At 35.4% G+C, this 24,794-nt stretch overlaps 1 protein-coding gene across 1 annotated transcript; it reads left to right on the top strand.

The window, feature by feature from the left end:
* The first annotated feature begins 18,837 nt into the window (after nt 1–18,837).
* Nucleotides 18,838–20,856, top strand: LOC129888504 (nudix hydrolase 18, mitochondrial-like). The gene is made up of 5 exons (XM_055963469.1): nt 18,838–19,055; nt 19,180–19,303; nt 19,368–19,457; nt 19,551–19,679; nt 19,964–20,856. The coding sequence occupies exons 1-5, from the start codon at nt 18,970–18,972 to the stop codon at nt 20,105–20,107; spliced, it is 573 nt and encodes a 190-aa protein (XP_055819444.1). The 5' UTR covers nt 18,838–18,969; the 3' UTR covers nt 20,108–20,856.
* Nucleotides 20,857–24,794: the final 3,938 nt, after the last annotated feature.

Raw genomic sequence — 24,794 nt, 5'->3', positions numbered from 1 at the left:
TTATTATTTGCTTCTTTCCTTCCACTTATAATGGTACGTTGCTTATGGTTTCGGACTGTGAAGTTAGGCTTACCTACTGGTGGGTGATAGTAGGTGTCATCATGACTTGAGAAATCGAATCATGACAAAAACTACTACCAGTTCTTATACTACTTGCTGGAAAAGAAAACCTAGTTTGTTTTGCACTAGGACATACGGAACACTTGTTTAGAACTTTGGCTATAGTGTCTAGTTTGTTAGGTAGTAGCTTATTTAGCACAATAGTAGATACATGCCTAAATCTCTTATGCCACATATTTATATCTAATTCACTACAGGATGCTTGTATGTTGTTAACAACTAACTTGGCTTCATGAGAAGGTTGTCCAATAGTTTGATTGAGTAAGTAGAGACTGTCCTCCAATCTACCAATCTCCTTCACCTTCCCGCTTGAGAGATCCTGAAAAATACAAAACTCAGGATAAAATAGGACACCATAGTGTAACTCCCTGCTAGCTTTAGATACAAACATCAAGTTATATTTGAATCGTGGCAACTAGAAAATATTCTTTAGCATACTTCTGTCTGAAAGTAAGTTGTGACCAATATCTATAACTAGTGAAATATCTCTATTAGTCAAATGAACTTTCTTAGGACTAACACTAGCAATAATAGAAGGTTTATCAAACATATCTATATCAAACACCATGTAGTTTGTGGCCAGTGTCTATAATCCAGTCTTTGTTATTACAAGTAACTAGACACACACTTCTTATACCTGTGTTATCTAGAGTATTTTCTACATTTACCAATCTTCATTGGGTCCAAGGTTGAGAAAGACCCTCAAAATTTCATTGATGACATCCGGAAGGTCTTGAAAGATATGCATGCCATAAAAGTAGAGGGAGTTGAACTTGTCTCCTATCAGTTGAAGGATATTGTTAATGTCTAGTATAATTAGTGAGAGGAAAGTAGATATGAGAATGCAGAGTCTGTAGTCTAGGATGAGTTCGAGAGTGTATTCCTAGACCAATTCTTTCTGCGAGAGTTGAGGGTGGCTAAGGTAGAAGAGTTTGTGAACTTGAAGTGGAGGGGTTGACAGTCAAAGAATATAGCCTCAATTTCATTCAACTATCCAGGTATGCCCAGAGATGGTTCCTGGTGTAAGAGCCAAAATGAGAAAGTTTGTTTCAGGTTTGGCAGGCATGTGAAGAAGGAGTGTCAGGGAGCATTATTGATCTCAGATATGGACACCTCTATACTCATGGTATATGCCCAACAAGTTGATAAAAATAAGAAGAAGAATAGAGAGGAACACTAGAGTAAGAAGGCTAAATCTGTAGGCTATGAATCAAACCAACAAAAGAGCAAGAATGGGAATTGCTCGTTCTTTGAAGAAGAGGTCTTCTAACTATGCACCGTCTGCTGCTGATGCACATGTTCCCAACATGAGGAATGATCAGAGGTCACAAGATTTTAGAGAACAGGGTTATTAGTTCCAAGGAAGTGTTCAAACAGTACTTCGACATATTAGTTAGCGTGTTTATCAATGATGTTCTGATCTATCTAAGGAATGCAGAAGAACATACCAACCATCTTAAAATTGTTTTCTGAACTCTCAAGGAAAAGGAGTTGTATGCTAAGTTTTCAAAGTGTGAGTTTTGGTAGGCATCTATGGCATTCTCAGGACATATTATTTTTGTTGATGGTATTCGAGTAGATTTGCATAAGATAAAGGCAGTAAAGAACTAGCCTAGACCCACATCCCTGACTGACATAAGAAGTTTCTTAGGTTTGGATGGTTACTATAAAAGGTTTGTTGAGGGATATTCATCCATATAATCACCATTAACCAACTTGACTTAGAATAAGACTAAGTTTCAATGGTCTAATGCTTGTGAGAAGAGCTTTCAAGAGTTGAAAACGATTGACTACTTCTCTGATTTTGTCCCTCCCTGAGGGAATAGATGGCTTCGTCATATATTTTAATGCATCCAGAGTTGGATTGGGTTGCGTTCTAATGCAGAATGGTAAAGTCATAGCTTATGCCTCCATATAGCTTAAGGTCCATGAGAGAAATTATCTGACTCATGATCTAGAGTTGGCAGCGATAGTGTTTTCTCTCAACGTTATTTTCTTTAAGGTGTGCATATGGATGTGTTCAATGATCACAAAAGCCTTCAATATGTATTCATGCATAAAGAGTTGAACCTGAAGTAGATGAGATGGCTTGAGTTTCTCAAGAATTATGAAATGATTATTCTCTACCATCCAGGTAAAGCTAATGTTGTTGTTTATGCTCTTAGCAGGTTATCCATGGGAAGTACTGCTCATGTTGAGGAAGAGAAGAAACAATTTTCCAAGGAGGTGCATATACTTGCATAATTGGGAGTTCATCTTGTGGACTCAGATGAGGGTGGTATGATTGTTCCAAAGGCCGTGTCTTTATTGGTGGTTGAGGTAAAGCAAAAGCAAGATCAAGATCCTATTCTCTTTCAATTGAAAGATGATGTTCACGAACAGAATTTGAGGGATTTTGCCATTGGGTAGATGGGGTGTTGAGGTATTAAGGTAGATTATGTGTTCCAATTGTTTATGGTTTCTGTCATGCTCGGATCCTATACACTGGATGTTGTCGACACTCAAAAACCATTATTGATCCCAAGAGAATCACTTGGCATGGCTAACTCACTTAGCGAAAAACTTTCACTCGTAAATAAACTCAAATGAGAACAATGAAGCATGCAACTTAATACTCATTATCATAAATCATGAAATTCAAATATATGGTAATGTATAAGACTTAAATCAATGCCTTCAAAACATACTCAAGGAAATAAACTAAACAATATCTAACTAGTCTTTGAAGCCTCTAAATACTGACTCTGAAATAGGTACCGGGATAGGCCCAAGGCTACCTAAAACTATTAACTAATAACTTAAAATTAAAGACTCCAAAGTGCATCTAAATACAAAGAGGTCCCACTAAAGCTGGGTACGAATCTAGATCCTTAACGATGCGCCTGTTGAAAATCTCTATCACTTGTGTATGAATCATAAATCGATGCCGGTCAAATGACATCAATACATGAAATGTATGAGTATGTAAAATGGCAAAACAAAACTTACATCAAGGTACTCAACTCAAGAATCTCAACTCTAAAAATAACTCAACTCAATAAGCATGCAGTATAATGAATGACAATGATTTAAAAGACATAAAATAACAAATATAGCTCATTATATAAAAATATAGCTCTCTTTTATTTTCTTGGGGAGTTTTTCTAACCGACAACCATCACTTATGAACTATATGATGATATAATAAATTATTGTCGTGACCACAACTGTCTAGTACCTTATCAGGCTAAGGGACTCAAAGTCATCTCTGGATCCAATAAAAATCCTCTTTTGGGACAATACGAAGTCGCCCGAATAAATAATATGATCCTATCCTAAGCAGTCTATGTAGTTTATGGGTTTTAAATTGTTTTATACTCTTACCCAAATCAGGGCTCAATACTACTCCCAAAAATATAGTTTATATACTCCTAACTCAAATAAGTATATTTCTCCATTAACTTATTTAGTCTTTTTTGTACTTAGCTCAAAACTCAACTTATCTCAACTCACATTTTCTCTTTAAAATAGTCATGATCTCAACTTAAAGAATGTATTTAAAAACAATAATTTGACTTCTCAACTCAACCTCAAATTAGATGTTTTAAATGCTCAACTCATTTATACTCACTAATACTCATGCTCAAAGTAGTGATTAAGAGACTTCTCAAAATCAACTCATGCTCAAACACCTTTTTCAATCAAATGATGAAAATAATTACTCTTTAACTCAAAATAGTTCATAAATAATTAAATGCATGACTCAACTACAATTCATGTGAATGCAAATATGAACACACAACCTTAAATACTCAACTCATGAAAATCATCAATGTCTAATTTAATATATATATATATATATATATATACAAGAAATCAATGGAAATTATATAGATAACTCAAGAATTCACAATTATCGAAATTAAAACTCAAACTTGAAACTCAACTCGGCTATATAGAGATATAGGGTACTAGGACAAACTTAGTACAACGTTATGATAGCTTTATGTACCTGGAATGGAGATTTGTTAAGCAAAAGTCAAAGACTTAGCTCTGAACTCTTGAACCCTAGCTCTCCTTTTTCTCTCCAATGCGTACTGTCAATATATTTGTATTAAAGAGAGAAAATACCCATTGGATACTGATAAGGGACTAAATTTAGTCCTAAATAATCTTGGCTTAAGTTTGGAAAATGTGAGAAAAAAACCATAATACCCTTCATTAAAATAGACTAGGCTATTTATGGGTGCCTCCCTACGGAGTGTAGAAGGTCACTCGTAGGACCTTGGTCAAAAAATGGGACTCTCTGGAAATTGGGGTAAGTGAGTCTACGACCAACTCCTATGGGTCATAGACCATTACATAAGATGTCCTTCTAAATCATAGGAAGACTTCAGAAACTCCTTTGAAGGTAGAGTTTATGGATCCCTTTCTATGGCTTGTAGGACGGTCTATGGACCGTCTTGCTAACTCATAGGTAGGGTCTCATAACTCAGGAGATGGTGAGTCTCTAAGCCTCACCTATGATCCTCTCCTCTGGTCCATAGGAACTCCTATGGGCCGTAGAAGCTACATGTAGGAATGGCTAAGGAAACTCAAATTTTTTGTAAGTGTGGAATGGGTCTATGGTTGTCTTCTACGACTCGTAGTGCTTCTACGGTCATAGGATCCCACCCATAGCTATTGATCAGTCTACTCTTCTTGCATTTTCTCGCATTTTTTATTTATTCTCAGACTTGGTCTAGGCTAGAATAGTATGGGGTGTCACATTATTTCCCCTTTCGGATCATTCATCCTCGAATGATGACCATGCTTAGAATTTTCTCAAGGCACTAATATATAATGCAAGAACTTTAAAATATCAAACTCAAGAATAACTCACTCAATTACTCAAACTCAAAAGGGGACTAACTCAAAGATAGAGGATAGGAATACCACCTTCAACATCAACTCTAGGAGGAATGAATAAATGCATGCACTTGTCCTTCATATACTCTTCTGCTTCCCATGTAGCCTCTTCAACGAATTGATTTTTCCATAAAACTTTGACTGAGGTGACCTCTTTGGTTCTCAATTTACGAACCTGATGATCAAGAATTTGGATAGGAACCTCCCCATAGGACAATCTATCTTTTATTGTAATATTTTCTGTAGGAACAATGAGTGAAGGATAATCCAAGAATTTCTTAAGCACAGAGATATGAAACACTGGATGAACGACATCTAGCTCTGATGGAAGCTCTAACTCATAGGCGACCTTGTCAATTCTCTTTATGATCTGGTAAGGACCAATGTATTGCGGACTCAACTTTCCTTTCTTCCAAAATCTCATAACACCTTTCATGGGTGAAACTTTCAAATACACCCAATTATTTGCCTCAAACTCTAAATCTTTTCTAAACATCATTGTAGGATTTTTGAAGACTTTGCGCAGTCTTCAACCTTCTTGGATGATCTTTACCTTTTTCGTAGCTTGATGAACCAAGTTTTTCCCTATCAACTCAGCTTCACCAAATTCGAACCAACCAATTGGCGATCTTCATCTTCTCCCATAAAAAGCCTCATACAAAGCCATTTGTATGCTCAAATAAAAGCTATTATTGTAAGCAAACTCAATAAGTAGCAAGTGGTCATCCTAACTACCATTGAAGTCGATAACACATCCTATCAACATATCTTCAAGAGTTTAGATTGTATGCTCTGCTTGACCATTCGTTTGCGGATGGAAAGTGGTACTAAGACTCACCTTTGAACCCAAACCTTTCTGGAATGACTTCCAAAATTGTGCAGTGAACTGAGTACCTCTATCTGAGATGATGGACAAAGGAACTCCATGCAGTCTGACTATCTCTCTAATGTACAACCTTGCATACTCCTCTGCTGAATTTGTAGTCTTCACATGCAAAAAGTAGGATGATTTAGATATCCTATCCACAATCACCCAAATAGAGTCATGTTGTTTGCAAGATCAAGGTAAACCTGTAATGAAATTTATGTTGATAATCTCCCACTTCCACTCTAGAAACTCTACATTCTGAGATATACCACAGGTCCTTTGATGCTCAACTTGAATTGCTGGCAATTTGGGCACTTAGACACAAACTCTTCTATATCTCTCTTCATACCATTCACAATAGACTTCCTCAAGTCATGGTACATTTTTGTAGAGCCTGAGTGAATTAAATATCTGAAACTATGGGCCTCATCCATAATTCTATCCCGAAGACCATCTATACTCGGGATATATAATCTACTTTGATACGTCAACACTCCATTTCCCCCTTTGGAAAAAGCCATTACTTTCTATTTATAAACAACTTCTTTAAGTTGAAGAAGAATAGGATCTTGGTCTTTCTTTTGTTTTACTTAAACAACAAATGAAGACTCAACCCTATTTTGAATAATCACTCTTCCCTCATCAAAGTCCACAAGACCAACTCCCATACATGCAAGCCTTTGCACTTCTTTACCTAACTCCTTCTTCTCTTCCTCGACATGAGTAGTACTCCCCATGGATATCCTGTTAAGAGCATCAGTCTCTTCCTCTACATGAGCTGTACACCCTATGGATAGCCTTCTAAGAGAATTAGGAACAACATTAGCTTTACATGGATGGTATAGAATACTCATGTCATGGTCCTTGAGAAACTCCAGCCATCTCCTCTATCTCATGTTCAACTCTTTTTGGCTAAACACATACTACAAGATTTTATAATCCGTGAAAACATCAACATGCATGCCATAAAGGTAATGACACCAAATCTTGAAAGAAAAAACTACCGCTGCCAATTCTAAATCATGAGTCAGATAATTCCTCTCTTGAATCTTAAGATGTCTGAAATATAAGCTATGACTTTACCTTTCTACATCAACACACAATCCAATCCAACTCTGGACGCATCACAATATATGACGAAGCTGTCTATTCCCTTGGGTACGGATAAAACTAGAGCAGTAGTCAACCTCATTTTCAAATCTTAAAATCTTTTCTCACAAGAATCAAATCATTAAAACTTAGCCTTCTTCTGAGTCAATTTAGTCAATGGTGACAATATGGATGAGAATCCTTCAATAAACCTCTTATAATAACTAGCCAAACCGAAGAAACTTCTTATGTCAGTCGAGGATGTGAGTCTGGGCCAATTCTTAATAGCTTCAATCTTCTGTGAGTCGACTTGAATACCATCACCAGAATTAATATAGGCTAAGAACGCCACAGATGCAAGCAATAACTCACATTTTGAAAACATAACTCCTTTTCCTTGAGAGTTTGGAGAATAATTTTGAGATGGTTGGCATGCTCTTCCACATTTCTCAAATAAAACAAATAGTCATCAATAAACATGATAATAAACATGTTCATATACTGGTTGATCATGAGGTCCATAAATGTAGTAGGAGTTAAGTCAAATTGAAGGACATGTAATAATCATACCTGGTTCTAAAGGCTTTCTTTGGAATGTCACATTTTCTCACTTTCAACTGGTGATAGCGTGATTTATCTTGGAGAAAAAAGTGGCACCCTGAAGTTGGTCAAAAATATCATCGATTCTCGAAGGGGGATACCTATTCTTTATGGTGACCTTATTTAGCTGATGGTAGTCAATCCACATCATCAAAATACCATCTTTCTTTCACATGAATAGGATAGGAGCGCCCCAAGATGAGACACTCAGCCAAATGAACCCCTAATCTAAGAGGTCTTATAACTATGTTTCAACTCTATGGGAGCCATCCTATATGGTGGGATAGAGATGGGATGGGTATCAGGAAGAACATCTACCCCGAAGTCTATCTCCCTATCAGGAAACTCATTAATGACTAGAACTGACGGAACGGATGGTGTCTCCACGCTTCCATCTCTAACTCAAACAATGTGATAGATACATCCCTTGGAAACCAACTTTTTGTCCTTAAGGTATAAAATAAATCAACCCTTAGGCAAAGCTGGACTACCTTTCAACTCTATAACTGGCTCATTCGGAAACTAAAACTTGACTACTCAGGTTTTACAATCGATTGAGGCAAAACAATCACTAAGTCAGTCTATACGAAGAATGACATCAAAGTCAACCATATCTAACTCAACTAAGTCTTTAGAAGTGTCTTAATGATAGATATAGACTATACAATTACAATAGACTCTCTTAGCTAGAATGTACTCACCAAAAAAAATATAAACACTGAATGGTTCTAAGAGTCATTCAATAAGAATCCCAAACTTAACAACTACACAAGGATTCAAAAAAGATAAGGTAGTACCTGGATCAAGTAAAGTGTATACATCATGGAAAATGACTCAAAGCATACTAGTGACAACATCTGATGAGTTCTCCCAATTATGGCGGTTAGCCATAGCATATAAATGGTTTGAAGCTCTGCCTGCTACTGAGTTAGTACCTCTGTGATTACCTCTGTTTGGTGGTGCAACCGAAGAAGATTAGGCTCTGTTACCCCCATTACCCTGCCGGTATTATAGATAATCTCTCATGAAGTGGTACATTTGGACACACTTATATCAACCATTAGTACAATCTTGACACTCTCCTAAGTAGAGTCTTCCACACTTACCATAAAATGGCTTGCGTGATAAACTCTGAACCATGCTTTCCTAGGGTTGAGAGATTTAGGCTCTAAAGTTATGGTTATCTTGAGACGTCTGGTTATTCCTATTGTTAGCTACTGGTGTGCTTGTTGTCAAGGATGCATAAACAAAAGACCTCTTCTGGAAGAAGGAACGATCACCACTATTACCCTTTTGATGGTTTCTCTCACTGCCTGTAGATTTAGTCCCCTTTCTTTGGCTCTTTTCTTTATCCTTCTTCTTATTCTCCTTAACTTGCTGGGCATACACCACGAGTCTGGAGGTGTCTATATGTGAGATCGGTAATGTTGCCTGGCACTTCTTCTTCATATGTTTGCCCAAAACTGAAACAAACTTTCTCATTTTGTCTCTCACATCGGGAACCATTTAGGTGCATACCTGGACAGCTAAATGAACTTGAGCTTATATTCTTTGACAGTCACCCCTTTCTGCTTCAAGTTCACAAACTCTTCTACCTTAACATCCCTCAGTTCTCTAGGAAGAAGTGGTCTAGGAACGCACTCTCAAACTCATCCTGACTGTAGACTCTACATCCTCACCTCTACTTTCCTCTTACTGATTGTACCAGACATTATAAACATCTATTAGTTGATAGAAAACAAGTTCAACTCCCTTTATCTCTATGGAATGCTTGCTTTAAAGATCTTCCACATGTCGTCAATGAAGTTTTGAAGGTTTTCCTCAACCTTTTAACCAATGAATATTGGAGGGTTCATTCTCAGAAAATCATGAATCCTTATAGCAGTAGATGACTCTTGAGAAATAGAACTCGGGATAGGGTATTCTAATGACCAGTTTGTGCAGCTATCAACTAGGTGAGCATGGATATAGCTCTCCTAAATTCAACCTCAGAAGTCATTGCAAGCTGTGTAGTCTATGGAACTTCTTGAGTCACATTCTAAACCTTATTTTCATTCTCAATGGCTTGAGATTGATTTTTCGTTTGCATACAGGACGGTTGCAAAATCTCATCCTCAACAACATTCCTTTGACTTAGAGTTCTTTTTGAAGGCATGATCTGAAATTGTGAAACACACGAATTAGAAGGAGATTTCATAGATTTAAAATCTATAGCATGGAATAGAGTATGAAAAAAGTGAAATAGATCCTTAAAGTCCTGTAGCCTTCCCATTATAGATATGGTGTGCTTCACATCGATAAGGACTCTACTAGACTCGGCTTCATAGACACCCTATGTCTCTTGAACTTTGTGCTCTGATACTAATTTTTTCACATGTCGAGCCTACACCCTCGATGTAGCGGACACTCGAAAACCATTGATAGTCCTAAGTAAACCACTTGGCCTGGCTAACTCACTCAACGGAAGACTTTAACTCATAAATAAACTCGGATGGGCACAATGAAGCATGCAACTTAATAATCTTTAGGATATATCATGAAAATCAAATATATAATAATATATGAGACTTAACTCAATGTCTTCAAAATATAATCAAGGAAATAAACTAAACACTATCTAACTAGTATATGAAGCCTCTAGAACACTACCTCTGAAATAGGTATCGGGAAGGGCCCATGACTACTCAAACTATTAACTAATAACTAGAAAGTAAAGACTCTAGAATGCCTCTGAATACAAAGAGGTCTCACCAAAGCTGGGTAGGAAGTTGGATTGTCAACGATGCACCTATTAAGAATCTTTATAACCTGTATCTACAACATAAAATAATGTAGGTTGAATGACGTTAGTACATAGAATGTACGAGTATGTAAAATGACAAAAAGAAACTTACATCAAGGTACTCAACTCAAGAAACTCAACTCTAAAAATAACTCAACTCAATAAGCATGCCTACGCTGGCTACGTAATGTTGGAGTTCGAGTTGTTCTATACTCTTGCCCCAATCGGTGCTCAATACTACTTTCAAAAATATAGTTTATATGCTCATAACTCAAGGGAGTATATTTACTCTATAAATTCATTAAGTCTCTTTTGGACTTAGCTCAAAACTCAACTCATCTCAAATCACCTTTTCTCTTTAAAATAGTCATGATCTCCACTTAATGGATGTATTTAAAAACAATAATTTGACTTCTCAACTCAACCTCAAAATATATGTTTAAAATGCTTAATTTTTTTGTACTCAATAATACTCATGCTCAGAGGACTGGTTAAGAGTCTTCTCAAATTCAACTCATGCTCAAACACCTTTTTTCAATTAAATGATAAAAATAGTTACTTGTTAACTCAAAATAGTGCATAAATAATTAAATGCATTACTCAACTAGGATTCATGTGAATGCAAACATGAACACATAACCTCAAATAATCAACTCATGAAAATCAATAATGTATAATTGAATATATATACAAGAACTCAATGGAAATTATATAGATAACTCAAGAATCCATATTTATCAAAATTAAAACTCAAACTTAAAACTCAACTTGGGTATATAGAGACGTAGTTCATGAGGACGAACTTAGTCCAACGTTATGATAGGCTTACATACATGGAATGGAGATTTGTTAAGCGAAAGTTGAAGGCTTGGCTTGGAACTCTTAACCCTTGCTCTCCTCCTTCTCTCCAATGCGTGCTCTCAATATTTCTAAGTGTTAATAAGAAAAAATAAACAATGGATACTGATAAGGGGCTAAATTTAGTCCCAAAACTTCTTGGGTTAAGTTTGAAAAAGATGAAAAAAGACCGAAATACCCCTCATTAAAATAAACTAGGTCGTCTATGGGTGCCTCCCTACAGACCGTAAAAGGTCACTCGTAGGACCTTGGCCCAAATGTGGGACTCTCTAGAAATTGGGATAAGTGGGTCTATGACCAACTCGTACGGGTCATAAACCATTATATGGGATATCCTACTAACTCGTATGAGGAGTTCAGAAATTCCTCTAAAGGTAGAGTCTACAAACCACTTCCTATGGCTTGTAGGATGGTCTATGGACCGTCCTGCTAACTCGTATATAGGGTCCTGAAACTTGGGAGATGTTAAATCTCTAAGCCAGACTTATGATCCTCTCCTACGGTCCATAGGAACTCCTAAATGTCATAAAAGCTACTCGTAGGGTTGGCTAAGGAAACTCATATTTTCTCTAAGTGTGAGATGGGTCTAGGCTAGAATAGTACAGGGTGTTACTGTCTCAAAGAAAGAATCATGGAAGAGGACCATAACTCTAGATATTATATTCATGCATGCTCAATAAAAATGTACCATGACTTGAGAAAAGTCTATTAGTGGAATGGGATGAATAGAGACATAACATAGTTTTTATCTAAGTGCCTGAATTGCCAATAAGTCAAAGTTGAGCATCAAAGGCCTTGTGGTATATCCCAGAATATAAAGTTACAAAAATGAAAGTAGGAGATGATTAATACGAATTTCATACCCAGTCTCGTAGGCAGCATGATTCGATTTGAGTGATTGTGGGTATGATAACCAAATGAGTCCACTTCTTGCCTCTTAAGACTACATATTCAGCAGAGGATTATGGAAGATTGTATATTCGAGATATAGTTAGATTGCATGGATTTCCCTTTTCCATCATCTCAGACAGAGGTACTTAATTCATTGCACAATTTTAGATTTATTTTGAAAAGGTTTAGGTTTAAAGGTGAATCTTAGCATCGCTATTCATTTGCACGTAGATGGTCAGGCAGAGCGTACAATTCAAACCCTTGAAGATATGTTTAGAGCCTATGTTATCGACTTCAAAGATAATTGATATGACCATTTGTTGCTTATTGAGTTTGCTTACAATAATAGCTTCCGAGCATTCAAATGGCTCCATATGAGGTTATATATGGGAGGAAATGTAGATCACCAATTGGTTGGTTTGATATTGGTGAAATTGAGTTGATAGGGCCAGATTTGGTTCTTCAAGCTATAGATAAAGTGAAGATTATTCAAGAGAGGTTAAAGACTATGCAAAGTCGTCAAAAATCCTACACTGATGTTAAGAGAAGAGACTTGGAGTTTAAGGTAAATGATTGGGTGTATTTGAAAGTTTTGCCCATGAAAGGTTTTATGAGGTTAGGAAAGAAAGGAAAGTTGAGTGCGCGTTACATTGGTCCTTATCGGATTATCAAGAGAGTTGGCAATATTTCCTATGAGCTAGAACTTCCACCAGAGCTAGATGTCGTTCATCCAGTGTTCCATATTTCCATACTTAAGAAGTGCTTGGGAGATCCTTCTCTCATTGTTCCTACTGAAAAACATTGAAGTGAAAGATAGATTGTCCTATGAGGAAATTCCTATCCAAATTCTATATCATCAGGTTAATAAATTGAGGACCAAAGAGGTTGTTTCAATCAAAATTTTATGGAAAAATAAATTTGTTGAGGTGTTATGGTGTATGCTTTTCACGGATGACATAGTCCTGATCGATGAGACTCGTAGCGGATTTAATGCTAAGCTGGAGGATTAGCGACATACCTTGGAGTCTAAAGGGTTTAAGCTGAGTAGGACTAAGACAGAGTACTTAGAGTGCAAGTTTAGTGAGACACCTCAGGAGGTTGGCGCGGAAGTTAGGCTTGGTGACCAGGCCATCTAAAAGAAAAGTAGTTTCAAGTACCTTGGGTCTATCATGCAAGGCAGCAGGGAGATTGACGAGGATATCACACATCGTATTGGGGCAGGGTAGATGAAATGGAGGCTCGCTTCCAGTGTGTTATATGACAAGAAGGTGCCACCATAACTTAAGGGCAAGTTCTACAAAGTGATGGTTAGACCGGCTATGTTATATAGGGCAAAATGTTGGCTAGTTAAGGTCTCTCATATTCAAAAGATGAAAGTAGCCGAGATGAGAATGTTGAGATGGATGTGTGGGCATACTAGGAGTGACAGTATTAGAAATAAGGCTATTCGAGACAAGGTAGGAGTGGCCTCGGTGGAAGAAAAGATGCGAGAAATGAGACTGAGATGGTTTGGGAATGTGAAGAAGAGAGACACAGATGCCATAGTGCGGAGGTGTGAGAGGTTAGCCATAAATGGTTTTAGAAGAGGTAGGGATAGGCCGAAGAAATATTGGGAAGAGGTGATTAGACAAGACATGGCACAATTACATCTTAACAAGGACATGACCTTAGATAGGAGGGTGTGGAGGAACTATATTAGGGTAGAAGGCTAGTACATAGTCTCATTATTCTTCCGTATTAGTAGGCGCATTAGCGCACTATAATTTCTTGTGCTCTGATTTATGTTATTATCTCTCTAATACTTTATGTACTTTGATTACTCTATCTTATCTGTGTCGCTTTCGTTATTTGCGTTATTCATTATTTGCTTTCCCATATTGCTTTGAACTTCTTAGCCTTATTTGACCTCTTTTTATGCTTCTTTTGAGCTAAGGTCTCTCGAAAATAGTCGTCCTACCTTGATAGGAGTAAGGTATGCGTAACTTTACCCTCCCCAGACCCCATATTGTGTGATTTCACTGGGTTGTTGTTGTTGTTGTTGAGGCTACATGAAAATCCAAAGAGGATATGAAAGCCAAGTACTCGTATCTATTCGTTCCTCCTAGTGTCGATGTTGAAGGCACTATTCTTACTCCTATCTTTTCATTTTTCCCTTCTTGAGTTTGAGTATTTGAGCGAGTTATTCTTGATGTTGATGTTGGGAGATCCCACATTATTTTCGTTCCTTGAGTAAATTATTCTCTTGGTCATCATTCGAGGACCCCACATTATTCTAGCTTAGTTCAAGTTCGAGAACCAAGAGAAAACCTAAAAAAAGTAGAAGATTGGACTATCGAGTGCCACCTACGATCCATAGTAGGGTCTACAAGTCATAGGTGGCGATTCGTAGGTCACCTCAACACTTAGAGAAACTTTGAGTTCTTTTAACCCACCCTATGAGTGGCTTCTATGGGCATAGGAATTCCTACGAACTGTAGATGAGGCTCGTAGTAGGGGGATCAGATACCCTAAGATCCAAGTATGCAGGACCCTTCCTATGAGTTAGCAGGACGGTCTATAGACAGTTCGACAACCCGTAGGAGGGGGTCCATAGGTCAACTTTTAGAAACCTCAAGCAAGTGCCTGACTTCCTACAAGCTAGACCCACGACCCGCTAATAGGTCTATGACTCATAGGAGCTTATTCGTAGACCCTCTCACCAATTTCCAGAGAGTCCAACTTTTGGACCAAGGTTCCTATATGGAGGACCCTATGGTCTGTAGGAAGGCATCCGTAGACAACCCACAACCAATTTAATGAGAGTTAGTTTGGTATTTTCCCATCTCTCCCAAACTAACCCATTTTGGGACTAAATTCAATCCCTTATCAGTACCCAAGGGATTTTTTTCTCTCATCAACACTTAGAAATTTTGAGAGAAAGGATTGGAGAGAAGAAGAAGAGCTAGGATTCCAGGTTTTCAAGCGAGGTCTTCAATTTTTGAGTAGATTATCGTCATTCCAGATGTGTAAGGCTATCAGAACGTTGGACTAAATCCGTCCTCGTTCCCTACATATTCATAAAGTCAAATTGAGTTATGATTTTGAGTTTTCGATTCCATAAAAGTGAATTTTGATGTATTTACGTACTCCTTTATTGAGTTCTAGTATGTATATTATATTATAATTGATAAGTTAATATTTGAGGTTATGGATTCATGTTTGCATTCACATGAACCCTAGTTGAAGTTTGCATTAGATATTTTATGCATTATTGATGTTAAAAGAAGGATTATGGTTTTTAATTGAACATGATGTTGAGTTTGAAGAAGTCTACTGATGTCTATTTCCTAGTATGAGTATTAATACATTTTAAATGTTATATTTTGAGAAGTTCATGTATGTTTTCAAATGCATGATTGAGATGAGATGTACCTATAATTAAGATAAGAGAAGATGATGTAAATTGATGTAATAGTCCAATGAGACTAGATGAGATGTATTTTTTGAGTAATTCACTTACTTGATGTATATGAGCATAATAATGTTCTGGGAGTAGTATTGAGCACCGACTTAGGTAAGAGGTTAAATAACCCAATCTCCATAAACGATGTAGCCAACGTAGGATAGAATCATACCATTCATTCGTGAGACTCCTCACAGTTCCAAAAGAGGACTTTTTATATGGATCCAGAGATGATGTAACGTCCTCTACCTGACAAAGTATTGAACAGATATGGAAGGACATTGCTTCGTTGTATCATTACTAGCTCATAAGTAATGGTTTTCGATTAAAGAAACTCCCCCAATGAAGTAAGAATGATATATTTTACTATATTGAGATGCATCTATTATTGCATGTCTTATAAAGCATTGTTTTATTACATTACATGTTCTACTGAGTTGAGTCATTTTCTGAGATGAGTTCCTTTAGTTGAGTATCTTGATGTAAGTTTCCTTTTGCCATTTTACATACTCGTACATTTCATGTATTGACATTATTTGACCTGCATCATTTTATGATGCAGATACATGTGTTAGAGATCATCAACAGGCACACCGTTGAGGATCTATCTTCCCGAGCTTTTGATAAGACATCTTTGCATTTAGAGGAGCTCCTTCACATTTTAGTTTCTTTCATTATGTTAGTTCCTTGAGATAGTTGTGGGCTTGTCTCGGCACCTTCTTAGTAGTTAGTTCATATACTGAGTAGAGAGGAGTCATGTCGAGTCATTCAGAGTCTATTTTAAAACGATTTTCATTATTGAAGTTATGATATTTGACTTATGTTTTTATATGAGCAATTTAAGTTATTAATTAAGATTGATGAGACTGTTTTAAATGCCCACTTGATGTTACTCCTTGTTCGAGTTAAGTCTTTTGCAGAGTGAGTTAGTTAGGTCAAGTGGTTCGCTTAAGATCAATAATGATTTTCAAGTGCCGGTTACATCCAGAATGTAAGCTCGAGACGTGACAGATAATCATCAATAATGTCATGCACATAGTAAAATTCATATACAAATATCTAAAAAAAATATATTCATATAGTGCTAATTAGTTATGATCATAATTTTATGAGAAAATGCTACTGATGTTTTCCTTTTTCATATTCATGCTCTTTTTTATTTTTTTGTTTAAAGTGATTAACAAATATATTTATTCTTTTTAGTATACAAAATCATTAACTATTTTTTGCGTATTATTAATTATAACAACACCTCATTATAACACTAATGAATTCTCAGAGAAACTTATTACTATAGGGAGATTTGACAATTTTGTTTGCCTCTATTCTCCTTTTTATTTTTCATAAATACGTGCTTCTGAGTATGTTTTAGTCAATTTGTCTTGATCTATTGCAGCTGGCGCATGCAAATCACGAAAAGGACATTCATAGTAAAACATATCTAATATTTCTCAGTTGTCAACAACATTATAAAAGCAATTTTTTTTATTATTTTTTAAAAAAAAGCAGACTTTACTCGGTTCAAGTTTAGAAATTTGGCCAACATTATGTAAATTTGAGTCGGACTAACTAGTGATAAAATTTCCTAAAATTGTATCTATACTAAATATACATGACTTATATATTTTGTACATATTTTATAAACTAGAGTACGTCAAGTCTCAAGATATTGGATTGTAATATTTCAAACTTTTTATATAACTTTGAGATCATGGTTGGATGGACATGTTGTAATTGGATTTTGATATAATAATATCGGGTTTTGAATTATTCATTTAGCCAAATTAATTAATTTATCAACCCAAAATTGGATATAATTAAGAAGGAGCAATTACAATTTGCAGTTCGTAATTTCCAAATATGTTTTTTTATGTTCACAAACAATCTCTTTCAGTTCAAATATGTGACAACACTAGCTTAAAAAGTTGTTATGTTACTAGTTTTTTTTTCTTTCTATTTATCATCAAAAAAGTTCCAAACGAAACATGAATTTCATTATATTCACATGAGCAGAAGATACAAATTACTCTTTATAATATTAGTTTTAAATTTTATCATTATTAATTATTATTTTTTTGAAAATGATTTTAAATATCTAGTACTTAGTAATAGTTAAAATCCAAGATTTATTGTATGCATACATAGTTGTTATGCGTTGAAATTTATTTGAGTTAATAGTTAAAAATCATTTTAAATTTGACACATTTTGTTAAATACACATTTAAACTATGAGAAGTCTTAATTACCTCCTCAAACATGAATTTCTAAACTATTTACTGCCCTAATCTATGAGAAATCTTAATTACTCCCTCAAACATGAATTTTTGAAACTATTTACCCCCAATGTCACAAGACAAAAAAAAAATACTATCTCCAATTTATATGACTCACTTTTGGTTTTAGACAATTCCTAACGAAACGACGTGTTTCTATATTTAGTAAAAATTTAATTGTTGTTCCTATTTATATAATATAGTTTAACTTGAAATGAAATTTAAGAAAGATGTGGTCTAAATAAGTCATAATATTTGTATGACAATAATGATTTCATTAGGGGTAAAATCAAAATTTTAAAGTAAAATTTGTACTAAATATAAAATGTGGCATTCCTTTTGAGATTTAGGAAAATGAGTCATATAAATTGAAACAGAGTAATTCTTTTTAATCATGTGGCATATTAGGGGTAGGGGGGCAAATAATTTAAAAAAATCATGTTTGAGTGAATAATTAAGACTTCTCATAGTTTATGAGAGTAAATAATTACAAGTATTCATGTTTGAGGGGGTGTTTAAGACTTCTCATAGTTTAGATGTGCATTTAATAAAATGTATCACCTTTACGAGATAGATGTGAAATCTGTAAAAAAATTATTCTTTTTAAACATCACTTATGAGATTACACTAATTAAATTATTATTATTTTTATTTAATTATGTAATTATATTTGTGTAACCAAATATGAGACATGAAATTATATTATAATTATGTTGACAAACAAACAAATAGTATATATAATTACAATGTTATTTTAATGGGTTGTAAAATACAATACTACCAAAATGATTGAACCACGCATAACCTGTCCACTACCATAGGCGCATTAATTCTCATATTTCTTTGTCTCTCCTTTGCTACTACAGGAACGGAGAAACAAACATTACAGAGCATTTTCATATTATCCACACAATTATTATATTAATAAAAAGAAAATAAAATAAAAAAAATTCGTTTAGTTTTTTGGCATTTATTTTTTCCCAAAATAATAAGATGTAACCCAAGAAAATAGCTAAACATAAATTGTACGCGCAAAAAATTTGTCTCTCTATAACTGCCTAATTTCAATCCTATATATATTTGTGTCTTCTCTTGTATACCCTTTTTGTTTCAGAAACGTTTTATTTGAAGGAAAAAAGAAATTTGTGTTTCTTGAATAATGCAAATCAAGAAATCTTTCTCTATGAATTCCCGCACAGGAAGAGATTTGCAGCGATACAATCGTGGTTGCCGTCAAGTTGTTGGGTCTCTGTTCTTTTATTTTCTTTAATCCTTAATTTCAATGCAATTTTTCTCTTTTTAATTTTATTTAAAAATGCCAAATGTGGAATATGGAGATTAATTGTGCTTACGATAATTGGTGTGGCAGATGCATTCCATACAGATGCATAAAAAGGGACCCATCATCATGTGTTCAGCAGGGTACCCCAATTGATGATTTGGAATTTTTATTGATCAGCTCACAGAAGAATCCAAGAATGATGTTCCCTAAGGTATATATTTGTACAATTCAATTGAATTGAATATGTATGTGGGAAATGACCAATTAAAATGCAGGGTGGTTGGGAAATTGATGAATCATTGGAAGAGGCAGCTTCAAGAGAGACCTTTGAAGAAGCTGGAGTCGTTGGTGAGGTTCAGGTTCAGGTTCGTATTTAAATGAATTTCTTTAGGCATAATTATTATTATTAGTATTGTTTTCTTACAAGCCATTTTGCTCATCATTCTATATATTTGCAGGAATATTTAGGGACCTGGAGTTTCAAAAGCAAAAGCCAAGGCACATTTCATGAGGGCCACATGTTTCCTCTGCGTGTCACGGAGGAACTAGATGATTGGCCTGAGAAAAGTGTCCGTCGACGTTTATGGGTACGTCTGTTGTCAATAAGTATTATACACTTGATTAAAAATGATCTTTTAGATTTAATAACTAATAACAATTATATTTTATCATTCTTTGTAAATGCTGCTAAAGTCTATATATAGTAATATTTGATCTCATGATTAACTAATATTGATAAAGACTTTACCACTTTTTATTAATATGTATATTAATTACCGTTAAATATTATTTTTGTTGTAGTGATAGCTAATGTCGAAATTGAATGCACTCGGATTTCAAATGAAGATGTATTTGATTTTCAATATTGCAGGTGAAGTTTAGTGAAGCGAGGGAAGTATGTTGGCATCCGTGGATGAAAGAAGCATTGGATGTCTTTGCTTCTAAGGTGTCAAAGAGAAAAGAAGGGACTCAGATATACCATTTCAAGGAAAATACTGTAGTATGCTGTAGTTAACCCATCATTACTACTAGCTAGCATTCTTCAATTATCAAGCGCCAAGGATTAGATGCCTTTCCCAAAGTCAAAATTTCATGCCCTTGTTGAAATTTCAAACAGTGAGTTCTGATTCAGAGCTGACTAACTAAATGGCTTCATCTTAATGAGTAGTAGTTCAACGATGAAGCTAGAATTAATGATCACTACTCCAAAGCCAAGCCAATTAGTACCCTCTATGTCCAGCGAAGAATCGATAATGAACACCAAATCCAAGACAAGGTTCAATGAACATAAAAAGAACAAACATTGTATAATTAGCAAAAGAACAAACATTGTATAATTAGCAATGAAACAAAGGGAAAAAAACATGTTCGATATGATGAACCAAGAGTGAGTTCTGTAGCTTGAAGTCCTTGGATCGAAGCCTGGAATCAAGAATCTCCAAGGAACCTTTTGAACCTTAATTTACATGACAACTTGAAATGCAGGGAATGGGCATTATTCTGCAACCAATCTTTGGTTGCAAGTATTTAGCACAAGAGGAGAGGAGAAGAGAAGCCAAAGAAGTCTGTTTGATAGAATTATTAAATTGGATAATAACAAGCAGTTACTCTAGCTACCAAAGGAAGAGGTGAAAAGTTGAGAGAACTAGAGGACATGGGTTCATTTTGGTGTTGAGAGAATTGTAGAATATATGTACAAATTTGTAATTTATTCATTCTTTGGCAGCTTCTCTTCCTATTTCATTTGATTAAATGAATTAGGGTCAAAGAGCAATTATTGAACCAATCGTTTAAATCCCTTTAATTTCGGGAGATAAAATCACCAGTTGTTAGCACAAACTTCTTTGTTGAATGAGCAACTTAACCTTTGTTTTTTTTTTAGAAAAAATTAATTAATTAAGAAGCCTATGGAACTCCGATTTTATTGAATCAAAAGAGGTCCAACATCACAAAAGCCAAGCACAACCGGCTATGACCCAAAAACGAAATAACAAATAAAGACAAAAAAACAAACAAACAAAAAAACAGATGCAAAAAGGAAAGTGAATGGACAAATAGAGACAACAATTCTCGTCTTCGAACACTCCGTCGAAAACGTCTCTGCCTCCAAAGATGGTCGGCATAATAGGCAACGATACGATGCTCCAGCTATGAAGGAGATTCACGGTAAACTGACGCTTCTACATTTGTTATCTTTGTGAAAGGTTGAAACCTAAAACTAATTTCCACTAGAAATCTTCATAATCAACTAAGATTTGGGTTGAATCCACCTTAGACATCTCAGAGCTCCCACCAGACATGGTGGATTCAAATGAATTTCTTTGATCTTAGTTGTTTGAGGTTTTGCATGGACAATGTTCAAGTACCAAACCCATTCATAGACTCAGTAGTAGAAACTTGTTACTGCTTTCCTTGATTAATCATCCTTTGTTGTCGTGCGGACAGATTGAACGTCCGATGAAGTTGATACTACTGTCTAGCCGAGCAACTGTATAATAAACTCTATGGTATATTTGCATTGTTTGTTGTATCTTGTATTAATGTGAACTTTGATGACTACTAGACTCTGATGTGACTTTTTTTTGTATATGCCCTTCAATTTGGTTCTCTTATTTTTTGTGTGTTGAATCTAAGATGAGGAAGACTGAACTTATCTACATGTAGGATTCGCCTGGATTCTATAGGCAATTCCTGAAAATTGTTATATTGAACTGAACCTATAAAATTAAAAACTATATTAATAAAAGAATATGTCAGCTTGTTGCCTTCTATGAGAACATGGTTGATTTGGTTCTCCTCTCTACTCCTCCACATTTTAAATTTGTGTACCTCCATACTAATGTTCCTTGGGATCTCCCATTTCCAATACATTATTTTCTTTATGCTAAGAGAGTCTGTCTCCATAAGAACTGGCATGATATTATGACCCAATAATCAAAAGCTTCTAGGATAGCTTTTTGCCTATGCACATATACTCGTAGTATCAAGAATAGTCTTAGTATATGCATAAATGAGATTTCCTCTGTCATCTCTTATGAAGTAAGAAATAGAATTTTGGACAGGGTTTCCTCTTGAGGCACCCTCTCTGTTGCAATTGTACCAACTTCAGGAAGGCAGATCCCATTTTACATATTTGCAACCTATTTTTGGCCTATAACCCTCAAAGTAGTGTACCATGTTGCTCCAACTTTTTGGGATGTCTTTTAGCCAGGGGTATCTTGTTGTTACTAGTAAGTAGAGATTATAGTTAATCTTATGACATTGAATTCCTATACATAAAAGCATTCCTCCTCTTTCATGATTACCACATTATAATAGTTGGAGCTGCCTGGTAAAGTGGCTTGACCTTAGGAATTTAATCTATCATCCACCACTTTTTTATGGCTTGCTTGACCTGTACAAATTGTCCATGTATCCCTGCAACTGCTATAAAGACATTCTAGATATCATTTGCATAGGGGCTGTTTATAAGGAGATGATCAATTGTCTGTTGTTGTTGGAAACAACACCTGCAAATAGAGACTATAGAAATTTGGCATTTTGCCAAAATGTCATCTACTGACAGTTTGAGAAGGCAATCTTGTAAGGCATGCCTTTGATCTACATTCTGTTGAAATACTCTCTACATGTCCCTTCTGCCTTGAGAGTTCCCAAGAATTGGTCAGTGTGAATCTACCACTCCTAGTGACCATGTACTATGGCTTATCCCACTCCTCTGATCTCTCTAAGATGGCAAGCTCACTGTAGATGTGAGCAACAATGTCTTCAAGACTATATTGTTGTAACAATGTAGTGTTCCAATTGTTTTTCTCCATAAAGTAGCTTATATCATCTATACTTTCATCAATATGGGGCTTAAAAGGAAGGATATTAATGAGAAGGCCTAGTTTGTCCAGTTATCAAACCAGGTATCAGAGCATCCATTTCTGGGTTCCTATCAAATCTCTTATTTTGTATCGTCTTTTGCTTCAAGCATCTTTTTCCACATCTATGAGACTCATTTTCATTGTACTTCTGCAATCATCTTTTTCTTGCAGTATTTGTTCAACATATAATTAGTTCATGGTGACATTGTGGTTCTGAAAGTCTACCACAACTTTGCAAATAATTCTCTAGACACATCAAAAAGTGATCTAAAATCCAGAATCCCTTCATTTTTGGGTAGGCACACCTTCAACCATACTAATCAATGTCTGTTTCTTTCTTCTTCCTTGTTACTACAAAAACATTTAGCAAAAATTCGATCCTAGATGGTATACTTTGTTGGGATGCTGATGGGAGATAGGCATGCTCTGCAACACACTGTTGATGAGTACTGCCTATCTTTCATAGAAAAGCAATTTTCCTTTCCAGTTTTATAGTCTGTCCTTCACCTTATGATCAGTTCATTATAATAAATATTTTTCTTCTTGAAATGGAAAATTGGTCACCCTAGATACATGAATGAGAACTACCCTTTGTTAAAACCAGTAACCTGATTGCACCTCCTAAACCAGTGTGGTTGTTGTGTTTTCGAACATGTAGATTGAGCACTTATCCCTGTTCATCAGTTGTCGTGATTTTCTTTCATATTCCTGTGGTATATTGACGGTCATTTCTAGGCATTTCTTGTCAACATAGACAAATATAATGGTGTCATATGCATAGGATAGATGATTGAGATTAGCACTTCACTGGGGACATGCCATATTCTTTATTAATGAAATCCTAAAATAAAGAGTTTAATACTTTGGCCAAGACTTATGCTGAGAGTATAAACTGAGTTAGGGATAGAGGGACTCCTTGTTTTACTCTCCTAGGGGAATGAAAAAAATCCATAGCTCTATCCATTGAACAGAATAAAGTACCAATTGTTAGCAATAATCCTCCATATCATATCTATAATGATTTCAGGAAACTCTAACCTTCTCAGAATCTTGGATAAGTATAGCCAAGGCACTTTAACATATGGCTTAATCATATTTAGTTTAATCACTACATTGACTGGCTTTTCCCTCATTTTGATATTTATGACATTCTCTTGAGTCAAAATTACATTCTGAATAATGTATCTACCTTTTATAAAATCATATTTAAAAACATCATATTGATTTGTAGATGTTTAAGGTAGGCAGAATTTCTTTCAGTCCACCCTAGAAATAACTTTATTAATGAAGTTGCTTAGGCTGATCGGCCTTTAGATCAGAGATTTGAACCCTGTCTTTTCTAAAGAGTAAAATTAGGTTGGTATGAGTGATTAGATTTGGAAAGGGTGTCTCCATTATAGAAAATTTTAACCACTTTAAATACATCTTCCCCTAATACCTCCTAGTAGTATTAAAAAAATTGTCAAGCAAACCATCTGGTCCTGAATCCATCTAGAGAGAAAACTACCTTCTTGACTTTTGTTAATAAGGGGTGGCACATAGAAGATCTTATCCTCAAGGCTTACTAGGTAAAGAATGTGTGTAAGCAATGGAAAATCGGTTCCTTCCTCCTGATGAGGGAACTGCTTTTGATAAAATTGTATTACCTCATCAACCATTTGTAACCAATCCCCTTCATTGTTCTGAGTCCTGATCTGTAACCTTTTTCTTCTACCATTTACAAGGTTATAGAAGAATCTTGTGTTTCTGTCTCCTTTTACCATTCAGGTCACTCTAGCCTTTTGTCTCCAGGATTCTTTTTCAAAATGTAGTTACTTCTTAATCTCAACTTGAGCT

This window comes from Solanum dulcamara, chromosome 1 (assembly GCF_947179165.1).
Source record: "Solanum dulcamara chromosome 1, daSolDulc1.2, whole genome shotgun sequence".
NCBI lineage: Eukaryota > Viridiplantae > Streptophyta > Magnoliopsida > Solanales > Solanaceae > Solanum > Solanum dulcamara.
The sequence above is the reverse complement of the archived record's forward strand: the minus strand, read 5'-3'. Positions and strand labels throughout refer to the sequence as shown.